Source organism: Equus quagga, chromosome 1, assembly GCF_021613505.1.
Source record: "Equus quagga isolate Etosha38 chromosome 1, UCLA_HA_Equagga_1.0, whole genome shotgun sequence".
In the NCBI taxonomy this organism is placed as follows: Eukaryota; Metazoa; Chordata; class Mammalia; order Perissodactyla; family Equidae; genus Equus; species Equus quagga.
Genome location: NC_060267.1, coordinates 149864645 through 149876660, shown reverse-complemented (window position 1 = coordinate 149876660; position 12016 = coordinate 149864645). Strand labels below are relative to the sequence as shown.

The window sequence follows — 12016 nt, the reverse complement described above, 5'->3', positions numbered from 1 at the left end:
AAATAAGAAAACAACAGAACTGAATAAAAACAAAGGTGCTGCCTTCAAAACTTGGGAGAGAAACTTACAGTTAAATAAATAGCCTTGGGGGTCGGCCTTGTTGCCTAATGGTTAAGTTCTGCCCACTCTGCTTAGGTGGCCCGGGTTTGCTTCCCAGCTGCAGACCTACACCACTTGTTGGCAGCCATGCTGTGGAGGTGACCCACATACAAAAGAGAAGAAGACTGACACAGATGTTAGCTCACAGCAAATCTTCCTCAGCAAAAATAAATAAATAGCCTTAAATGCATCTCTTAGAAAACAAACACCAGGGGCTGGCTCATGGTACAGTAGTTAAGTCCAGCACACTCTGCTTCAACAGCCAGGGTTCATGCATTTGGATCCTAGAGGCGGATCTACATTGCTCGTCAGGCCATGCTGTAGAGGAATCCCACATATAAAATAGAGGAAGACTGGCACAGATGTTAGCTCAGGGCTAATCTTCCTCAAGCAAAAAAAAGAGGAAGATTGCCAACAGATGTTAACTTAGAGCAAATCTTCCACATCAGAAAAGAAAGAAAGAAAGAAAGAAAACAGACACCAAAAACTAAGGAGAAAGAAACCAACTCAAGAAGTTGAAAAATAAGAGTAAGCAAGAACATGAGGAAGAAGAAAACCACAAAAATAAAACAGAAAACCCAACAGAGAAGAAAAACAAAATCAAAATTTGGTTTCTTGCAAAATCCTGAAGATACAGAAGTACTGTAGAGAGCTTTAAAAAAAAAAGGAAAACTTAAAGCAGACAATTTTCTATGAAAATAAAAATCACCACAACTAAGATAAATTGTAAATATTCCTATGTCCATTAAGTAAATTATATGTGCAGAACACCTACTCATGCCAAAAAAAAAAAATTAAAACCACCAAATCCAGGTTATATTCCAGATGACTTTTACAAAACCTTGAAGAAACAATTAAGTTCCATCTTATATAAAAATTTGCAGCCCATAAAAAGAGAAAGCAATCCAACTCCCCTGAAGCTGATATAGCCTTAATGTTTAAAAAAAAAAAAAAAAAAAAAAAGACAGGAGTACAAGTCAAAGAAAATTGAGGACCAACCTCATCTCGGAACAGAGATGACCTATTTATGAAACTTTGGAAGCATTCTTTAAAATCGGTAAGAAGATTAAAGATTCAAGTTCTTAGAGCTTCTAAACAACACTGCGGTGAAGCCCTAGCCAGCAAGCTAAGGCAAGAAAATGAGATGCAAAGATTACACAGGAAGAAACAAATCTATCGCTATTTAAAGACATTAACTAGGAAATCTGAGATCCTACCAGTTATTAGAACTAGTAAATTCAGCAAGGTCCTAAAGAAAAAAGAAAGCAAGACACAACAAGAAAATATATATATAGCATTCCTGACTGATTTTCCTCCTATCCACAAAGATCATATTCTACCACCTTGAGAAGACTTCTCCATTATTACTTGGTAGGCAGCCAAAGGGTGTGGTAGAAAGAAGTGGAGGTGACATCCCAGCTCTGCCATTTGTTGAGTGACACTGTGGCAGGCTACTTAACTTCTCTAAGCTCTTATTTAATAATGGGTTTGTTTCCACTTTAGAAGAAAATGTTTTAAGTATTTAAACTCTAGGCACACATTAGACCAGAGGTTCTCAACATGTGGTCCGAGGAATCCTGGGGAACCTGAGGCTCTTTCAGGGGGTTCAGGAGGTCATACCTTTTTCAGAATAACACTAAAACATTATTTGCCTTTTTCACCTTTTTGACATTTACACTCATGGCACAAAACCAATGGTGGTTAGGGGCCAGCCCCATGGCCAAGTGGTTAAGTTCTTGCACTCCGCTTCAGCGGCCCAGGCTTTCACCGGTTCGAATCCTGGGCGCCGACATGGCATCGCTCATCAGGCCATGCTGAGGTGGCATCCCACATGCCAGAACTAGGAGGACCCACAACTAAAAATATACATCTATGTACAGGGGAGCTTTGGGGAGAAAAAGGAAAAATAAAATCTTAAAAAAACACAAAAAACCAATGGTGGTTAAGACTGCCGGTGCTTTGGCATGAATCAAGGCAGTGGCACCAAACTGCACTAGTAGTCACTGAATAAAAATTATTAATTTTATTAAATATTGGTCCTTGGGTAGGTATAATGTATTTCTGTCACACACCTAAGTGCAATGGTTGTCTCAAGGAAAAGTTTTATACGTCGGTGTGATCTGTGAGCTGATTTAGCAGTTTCTCTCACAGAATATCATTTTTACCTGAAAGAAAACCTGACAACTATGATTATTCAGACCTGCATATTTGACAGAAATTTCCTCAAAAAATGAATAAAGTGAGCCTATCATTTCAAGGAAACCACCTGCGATGGTATTTGTTGTCAACAATAAAATCTGAACCCTCCACCATATGCTTTCTCTGATGGACTGGTGGTGATATTAAGGAATAAGAATTTTTTGATATTGCCTAATAAAAAGTGTCAACCAACATTTAGATCTACATAACTCAGAAAAATCATTATTTTCCAAATGGCCAACACATGAATATTTCAAAATCAAGCAGGGTAAGAGATCAAAGTACAAAACAGGCCAATTGATTCCAATGTAACAGTACAAAAAGTATATTGATATAGTTTCAGATTCCACATTGCAACTTTAAGAAACTACCACTTGTCAAGTGCTGGTATAGTATCAAAGAAGAACATCCAAAATTATCTGAAAGGGTTATTAAAGTAATCTTCCTTTTTCCAACCACATACCTACGTGAGGCTGGATTTTCTTCACATGTCAACCAAAACAATGTATTCCAATAGCAGACAGGACAATACATCTGTTTTTCTAAGACAGACATTAAAGAGATTGCAACAAGGATAAGATAATGCCACTCTTCTGAGTGTTTTGTTGTGGAAAATAATTTTTTAATAGAAAACATTTATGGTAATACATAATGGTTTGTGATTGTTAATAAATTTTTAAATTCCTTGATCATGAAGGGACTACAAAGTACACAGCATATTCTATTCAGATAGATCAAGACAAAGTAATTCATAAATGAACGACACCAACAGTAGTCTTAGTCTACTCAAAATCATTCTGCTAAAATGACAGAGATCCTTTAAAAGCTAAATAGTATTCATAGGTATATTCTATCTTTGCTTCCAAAAAAACTTTATATGTTTAAAAACGACAGTTTTGATCACTACATATTAAAGGTGTCAAAGTCACAAAAGAGAAGGAAAGACTAAAAAATTGTCATTGAACGAGCCAAAAACTAAATTCAATATGGAACCTAGATTAGAACCTAGATGGAACCTAGATTAGAAAAAGGACAATAGAGGAAAAACTGTGAAATCCAAAAAAATTTTGTACTTTAGATAGCAATTCTGCACCCACGCAGTTTTGAAAACTGTCCACTGGTTATGGAAGTAGAAGCAGCTGGTAAAGGGAATATACCACCTCTCTATATTATCTTTGTAACTTGTAAACCTAAAATTATTTTAAAATGAGAAGGTTTTTTTAAAAGTTAAAAATTCAACTACCAACATATAAATGAATAAAAACTAATTTTGTCATAGTTAAATCAAGACAATTTAACAATCTCCAAAAAACGCAGGAAGTTAAAAAAAAGAAAAAAAGCCTACTCCTAAGGTTCACAGCAGAACAGCTGGACATCCATCTATTAGGTGTCCCAGAGCAAGCCAAGCAAGCACTACGGAGCTTCTCTTAAATTCAGTCACAGAGCCTAAAGCGAAAAAAGATGAGACATCAGATGGTATTTCCACCAAGAGCCAATGTTTGTGTCCTGTCACTGCAATGAGACACAGCAAGTTCATGAGACCTTATCAATAAACTACTAAGCTTCACACAGCCCTGACTAAAGGATATAAACTGTACTGAGTCTTACCTTTAGTGGGGAGGGGGGACACCCTCATTTTAAAAACTGAACACAATAAAATCTGTGGACAATGAATAGAACGTAAATTAACTGAGAGAGTTCCTAGTCTACATAAAAATTACTTCTTGCCTCTAAGATTTCAACACTCAGCAAATCTTTTTCCAAGGCGATCAAAGTTATTATTAGACTCGATCCTTCAGAGCAGGGATCAGCAAGCTACAGCCCAGGGCCCAATCCAGCGGCCTGTTTTTGTACAATCATGATCTAAGAATGGTTTTTACATTTTTTAAAGGGTTGTTAAAAAAAAAAAAAAAGTGACAGAGACCCTCTGGCTTGCAGCCTTAAATGTTTGCTATTTGGCCTTTTAGAGAAAAGGCTTGCCAATCCCTGCTTTAAGGAATAAATTTAAAAACCAATGTGGACACTATAATCTGAAATCGATGTTTTTTAATCAGCCATTTATTAAATTCTTTCCTGTACTTCAGCCAAGATTAAATCCAGAGAAAGTTTTTAAACTTTAAAATGAGAAGTTTTATAGAAATTATTGCCAATTCTGGAAGCAATCTCAGGCACCACCATAATAAATTTTAAAAATTTCACTGATCCTAAAATTTTTCCATACTTCCAAGACATGTCACCTACTCAAGGACATTCTGTTTTAGCCTGAGACCAAAAGGAAATAATCAGCTATTAATAGCTACATAATAATCTATATCCTTAGTAATCTTTTACTAACTTAACACTGATCATAGTTGGAATTTTCCCATTACCCCAGAGGATCTGTAAACTGACATTTTAACCTTTCAATCAATATAGGAAATTTGTCTTCACCTCAAAGCAGTTTTGATTTAGCAAATGACATGTAAACTATGGATGTACCTCCCACTTCAGAATACGTAAAGTAAACCTTTTGCTTCAAAACAGATTTATACCATAGTGAAGTTTAACAGGACTCAGATCAATGCCCTTGGTAAGGTAGTAATTTAATAGCAAAGTTTTAGGCATAATTTAAAGAAGTTGCATTACTCCTTAAATCCTGAAAATCAACTTGCTACAGATTATAACATATGAATGGTAAGATGGAAAGAAAATTACCAGGTGGCCCAAAAGACCCTCTTAGGAGAGTTTTAATGAGTTTTACTTTTTAAAGTCATTTGGTTGTCTGTTCTTTACTTCACAAAACATGAATGACCCAGATTTCAAGTTACAATGGGTTTCGGCCTTCATTCAGCGAGGGGAAACTCGGCCTTCATTTGGAACGGTACCATGACAGGCCGCTTGGGCCAATCACTTTAACAATTATGAGCTTTGGTTTACTCACTTAGAAGAAGAGGACCAGTCTGTTAGTTTTCTAAGGTCTCTTTGGCCATTGCTAGAATCCTGATATTTTAACTAAGATTTTAGAAAACATTTAGGACATGCTTCATTTCAAATAGACTGCAGCAGCTCATACCTCACATACAAATGTGGGAACAACAGTAACACGGGATCACACACACAAAATAAAAACCAGAGCAAAAAAACAGTAGTAAAGATATTATCAGAAATTAGCCTCCACATATCCCAGTACTATCAGCCTACACTGTTTAATGCAAATACATTAAGTCAGACTATTGAGAGAAACCACCTCTTCCTTTCAAGCTATCTTTCCCCAAAGCTGAGGAAACCATTTCCTAAAAGAAATCTTTAAAAAGACCTCTTGTTTTAAGCCATCCAAAAAGCAAATACAGTAAGCATACTTCACTTTGAAAGAAAACTGGAAAGCCGCTTACAAAGTAAGCTTTTCTCAAGAAGTCATTTTTCTAATAATTTCAAATTTAGCAACTCAAGTTTACTTCTTAAACTTAAGAAAGAACAAATGAAAGAGAAAGACAAGCGTCAACAGCCTTACTTCCCATGGGATGCCAGAGAAAGAGACTGACCGCCCAGGAAAGAAAGATGCTGGGCAGCTGAGGTCCAGCCCGTGGAGCTTCGGGCCCAGGTGCACCAACGGCAGATTCAATCGCAGGAGGCCCTCGACAGCCTATGCCTTCTCCTGCCTTTCCCTTATCAATTCAATTTGGGAATTTCCTAAGTCTGAATTCCCAATAAGGGGGCTTGAATTTGCACGAAGCAAGTACACTCACTGGCTCTTCAGTTTTTGAGGACACAATGAAATACGAAAAAACTAAATAAGCTCCTTAAAAACGGTATTTGCCTTCGAAGATACCTGAACATTTAGATTAAATGACACACAACATATAACCAGGAACCAAAAACATTCACTGGAAAAAGTTACCCTATGGAAAGTGGTGGAAAAGGCACAGAATTACAAGGATGTCAGGCATTACTTTAAGAACAAGGTGAGGGAAAGGTTTAATAAGAAGATTTTACTTCCTTTTCACGGAATAAACCGTGAACAAAAGTTAATTAGCTGGCTGAATCACTAAAACAAAACTCTAGAAAAAAGTAAAAGCTCAAAATAACCCTCAATAAGCAGGGTTCTCAGCAGCAAACTTGCATCTTACCGTAAGCGAGAAGTAAGTGAAAAAAGAGACGGTGACTTTGCTCCACCCGCCCGCTTAGGCCTTCACTGCACCTGAGGCCCAGGGTCTTCCCTAGGTAATCACTGCCTCTAGTAGTCCCCTCTGGGGCGACCCTATGACTTTACATAGCTCAATTTCCTCAACAATTGAGTTGTTCTAGAAAATAAGCCACCTCATTCAGAGCCCGCAAGTTGCACAACTGCAGAGAACAGCGCCAAGTTCAGGGGGACCAACAGACTCCGAGTCAGAGAGACTGGGGACCAAAGTCTGTCCTCCGGGCATGTCCACACCCTAAGAAACATCTCCACCTTCCCCAGAGTTCGCTATGGCCCAGGGTTTCCCTCGAAGACTTAAAAGCCGAATTACAGGGAGCAGCCCCTATCATTCCAGGAGGGCTCCGAGCCAGCCCTCCGTCGTCGTCAGGACACGTGCGCTCCCTTCGTTCCCCAGGGCTTGGGTGACATGTATGAAAAACCTCTGGGGAAACTGGACAGCACTCCAAAGACAGGAGGCCTTACTTCAATGAACATATTTGGAAAACCTCAATTCGCATTAACGAAAAGCTGCCAAACCATCGAATTTTACACTTTTAATCGGGTGAACTTCTACCATGTCAACTGTATTTCAGCAAAGATGCTAAGAAATAAAAATAAAGAGCTGCCAAACTGACAGGAGTTAAAAAACAGTATTCTTCAGGAGAAAGGGCAGACACTAAGCTCAGAGCTGTGTCAACCTCTCAGAATTAAGCAAAATGAATGGCTGCTGGGCCAGACAGCAGAGACTAAACAAACTCTGGTTTGTGGGGCAATCACTGCATCTCTCAGCCTTCTTCGGCAGGAAACAGCCAGCGAGGGAAGTCCCCAAAATGAGAAATTTCACTTTGCGACAATAAAAAAATATACCTAAGGCAATGTGCTTTTCTCCCGTGGCTACTCTCCCTTATGATATAATTATACTGTAATATCAAGTGATTACAATTGGCAAACAAGAAAGACTACAATGTAGGACAACAGAGTAGGAACTGATACTAAAACCTTGGAGAGTATTTTCCCAGTGTGAGCCCTGTCATTTCGGACGGTGTGTGCCAGCTCTAAAAGGCCTGTAAAACACTTGCAAGGAAAGGAAGCTCCTTGCCCCACCAGCCCAAGCCATCCTAATAGCAGGGCGTGCTTTACAGCAAAAATGAAGCCCTCACGAGTGGTCCCCGGCCGCAGCTTGCGGGGCACCCCTCCCACGCCCGCTACCGGGGTGGGCAGAGGCCTAGGGTCGAGCAGGCCTTTCCCAAGGAGACTGAGGCTTCCGCCCGCCCGGCCCAGGGCGCCTGGTACCTCATGCTGTAGGCGCCGGCGCCCAGCTCCTGCCCGATGCCCGAGAGGGTGGCATCGAAGTCGTGCACCAGTCCGGACTCGATCACCTCGTCCATCTTGAGCACCCAGGCCATCTTCCGGCCTCGCCGCCGCCCGGCGCGCAGCGCGGTCTCCGCGAGCGGGGCGAAGGGGCCGGAGCTCCGCGGGCGCGTCCTGGGGGAGGGCGCGGGTGAAGCCTCCGGCGGCGCGGCGAGTGGTCACCAGCGGCGACCCGGGCGGCGGCCGTGACGAGAGCGGCCGGGGCCCGACGGGCAGGGCAGGACGAGCCCGGCGAGCAGCTGCAGCGGGAGCGGCCGGGCCGCCGGCAGCGCCTCCCTCCCGCGGGCGCCGGCCCCGCGCCTCATACCGCCGCCGCCCACCCCCTGCGCCGCTAGCGCTGCAGCCGCCGCCACCCGCCCCACCCCGGGGCCCCGGGCCGCATCCTCCCCGGCACTGCGCGGGGGCGGGAGCTCAGCCCGCTCCGATGACCGCGCGGGAGCGAGCCCGCCCGTCCCCCGACCCCCGGCCCTCGGCCCGCCCGCCCAGGCTCTAGCGCCCCGCCGCCCCGGCCAACCCCGCCGACGCCGTCCCGCCGGCCCGGACGCTGGCTTCGATACGGCTCCGGCTCCAGCTCGCGCGCGGCTTCCGCCTCCTCCGGCCCCGCCCCCGCCCCGCCCCCGCGTTCGCCCCTCGCCCAGGCCAGCCCCGCCCGGCCACGCGCTTCGGGACACTGCCGGCGCTTCGCGGCCGAGGAACTGTCCCGGCCGTGATACCGGCCCCGCCCAAGCGGCAGGTTCCCAGCCCCTGCGGCCTTGCAGCCTCCCTACGCTCCAACCCAGGAAGAGGCGGTGCCAAAAGGACAGCCAGTTCCGCCCATGCAGAGAGGTCAGCTGATTGACAGGCGAACTGGACAATAGCGGCAAGCGTTTGGTCGAGGCTCCCGTGAATCTCTGTGCCCCGGGCTAAACAACCAATCAAAACGTTCTTCCTCTTGGGCGGACTCGAGAACTGAGTTTGCTACCAAAAGAAAGAGCTCATTGGACTGCACTAGAGGAAGCAGCCCGAAACGCCACTTCCGGAGCTGCCTTGCTCCCCTGTGGTCTTTTCAGGTAGTCTCTGGGTTTTGCCCGCACTATAGATGGAGAGCGCGGTTGGGAGTCTTAGCCAATAGGCTCACTTTCTTTCTGGGGCCTGAAAGGCCCCCTGGGCAGAAAATCTTGATTGATGTTAGTGTAATCCAATCAACGCTCCCGAGAAAGAGCTTTGGAAAGTCTTTTCCCAACTACTGATAGCCGTAAGCGGTATGGCCAGGCTGACTTAAATTAAGGGTTCAGTCGCAGTAACAGCAGGCGATCGTGTTATTGTTATATCTCATGGTCTGGCGTTCACTGGGCGTAGCTAGGTGTCTCTCCCAAAGGGTCTCTCCTACGGATGCAGTCATATGGCCGGGACTAAAGTCATGTGAGGGGGGCTGCACCAACATGTTTGTTGCTTGATGCTCGCCGTCCACTGGGACCTGAGTTGGGACTACTGGAATGCCTACACAGGGCCTTTCCGTGTGGGCTTGACTTCCTAACGGCGTGGCAGCTGGGTCCGGAAAGCAAGTGTCCCAAACTAGGAAGTGGAAGCTGCCAATTTTTTATGACAAAGATTCCTTGCTTGGCCAAATTTTAGTCAGGCTCCTGAACTCTCTCCCTAGGCTCATCTCTGTGCTTCCTTGTGAAACCCTCTACCTCGATATCTGATAAGATTCTTTAGCCTCCACCATCCCCCAGGTGATAACAGATCACCCTGGCCTGCCTTCAACAAGAATCCTGTTAGGTGGGTTTAGCCAGAATCTTCCTTACCCTTGATGTTTCTTCGTAGTCATTTTCCATCCTCTGACCACCGTGCTCTGGTTCTAAATTCCCACTGACCATGCTGTGTTTGGAGTTGCGCCCAATCTCTCTCCCCAACTGCAAAATCCCATTGCAGTGGGCCCTATACCTACTGTAATGGTCCTGAATAAAGTCTGCCTTACCATCTTTAACAAGTGTCATTGAATATTTTTTTCTTTAACAGTCAAGGCCTGGGACCAGAAACTGACCCAGAATCTTCATTCTGTACTGAATCCTATTAGTCAAACAGCCACAAAATCAGATTGATGAGAGGTGAGTTAAATAATTTGGGGGCCATGTTTTAAAACTTCCAAAATCCAGGGGGCTGGCCCCGTGGCCAAGTGGTTAAGTTCGCGCGCTCCGCTGCAGGCGGCCCAGTGTTTCGTCGGTTCGAATCCTGGGCGCGGACATGGCACTGCTCATCAGACCACACTGAGGCGGCGTCCCACATGCCACAACTAGAAGAACCCACAACGAAGAATACACAACTATGTACGGGGGGGCTTTGGGGAGAAAAAGGAAAAAATAAAATCTTTAAAAAAAAAAAAACTTCCAAAATCCATCCTCTGGCCACAAGTGTTTTACATACTTTCCACATGCAAAATACACTCACCCCTTCCCCAGACCCCTGCAAAGTTCTCATTCCGTTACAGCATTAAGGTCCAGGATCTTGTGAGGCCCTGGAGCAGGTGAGGCTCCTTGGATGCAGTTCCTTGGGTGTAACTCAAGTGGTTCCTCTCCATATGAAGATCTGTGAATTAAAAAGACAAGTGATCTGCCCCAACCACTACCACATGTTACATGTAATGATGGGAGAGGTATCGGAAACTGTCTTTACAGACATTTCCCTTCAAAGAGGGTGGAAATGGAAGGTATATAGCAGTCACTAGTCCATAGAAATTCTGAAATTCAGTTGGGTAAAGGTTGCCAGTTCCTTGATTAGGAGGACTCTGTCATACTTCCTGGGAATACTCAATGGCTCTTGTCTCCATCCACTGGGCTTCTCCATTCCACTCTCTGAGTTATCCTTTCACTTCTATAAAAAGAAGCCCATGTTTACAGCTAAATGGTTTTCTCAGCTGCTTCCTGTCTATAGTTGTGCAGGGATCTGAAGTCCTCTCTTCATGTTGTACTGACATTGTCCCTTTCAGTCCAAGCTAAAACAATTCATTTTTAAACTTGGTGGGTTTTTTGTGAATCAGTTTATAATCCATTCCAATAAAGAAAATCTGCACCAACACCTATCCTGGGGGCAGCTTAGCTGTATTGTTCTGGCTCAAGCTTTCTCAAAAGGTTACGGTCAGGATATCAGCTGGGGCTGCAGTCATCTGAAGGCTTAACTGGGGCAGGAGGAACCACTTCTAAGCTCACTAGCGTGACTGTTGGCCAGAAGCCTCTGTACCTCAACATTTGGGACCATAGGGTTGCCTGAGCACACACTCACACACATACACACACACACACACACACACACACCCCAGAGTAAGTAAAACAAGAGAGAGATGCAGCCACAGTGCCTTTTATGACCTGGTCTCCAAAATCACACACCATCTCTTCCACTTTGTTTCTGTTCAATAGAAGCAAGTTACTCAGTCCAGCATCCCTTCATGAAGAGACTTGGTCTCCATCTTTTGAAGGGATGAATGTCAAAGAACTTGCGGGCATATTTTTTTCTATTTTATTTTCTATTGAGGTTATGATAGTTTATAACCTTGTGAAATTTCAATTGTACGTTATTATTTGTCAGTCATATTATAGGTGCACCACTTCACCCTTTGTGCCCACCCCCCATGCACCTTTTCCCCTGGTAACCACTAATCTGTTCTCTTTGTCTACGTGCTTGTTTATCTTCCACATATGAGTGGAGTCATACAGAGATTGTCTTTTATTGTCTTTCTTGCTTATTTCACTTAACATAGTACCCTCAAGGTTGATGTGAATGGGATGATTTTATCCTTTTTTATGGCTGAGTAGTATTCCATTGTGTATATATACATGATATCTTCTTTATCGAATCATCAGTTGCTGGGCACTCAGGTTGCTTCCACGTCTTGGCTATTGTGAATAATGCTGCAGTGAACATAGGGGTGCATGAGTCTCTTTGAATTGCTGATTTCAAGTTCTTTGGATAGATACTATGGGCATATTTTTAATCAGCACAGTCACATTCACCATTATCACTTAGTAGGTTTTTGAAGTTACTAAACAGCACAATTAGATTAGAAGAAGAAATTTGAGATAATAAAAATGGAAGAGGTTAAAATTATCACTGTTTATACATTATGTGCTCATATACCTGGAAATCTCATGGGAACCAAATAAAAATTTAATAACATGGTGGCATATACCATGAATATTCATAAATCAATAG

At 43.6% G+C, this 12016-nt stretch overlaps 1 protein-coding gene across 3 annotated transcripts in view; it reads right to left on the bottom strand.

Moving 5' to 3' along the window:
* UBP1 (upstream binding protein 1) overlaps positions 1-8466 on the bottom strand; it is a 53058-nt gene extending 44592 nt beyond the window's left edge. For 2 of the 3 annotated variants that reach the window (XR_006887443.1, XM_046652780.1), the window contains exon 1: positions 7751-7883. Coding sequence is in view for 2 of the 3 variants with exons in the window: in XM_046652780.1 (XP_046508736.1) it covers positions 7751-7863 (113 nt within the window). In the remaining variant the exon portion in view is untranslated. Of the gene's footprint in view, positions 1-7750; positions 7943-8342 lie in introns of those variants that run through there. The other variant, XM_046652772.1, reaches the window with a different exon arrangement.
* Between the last annotated feature and the right edge of the window lie 3550 nt (positions 8467-12016).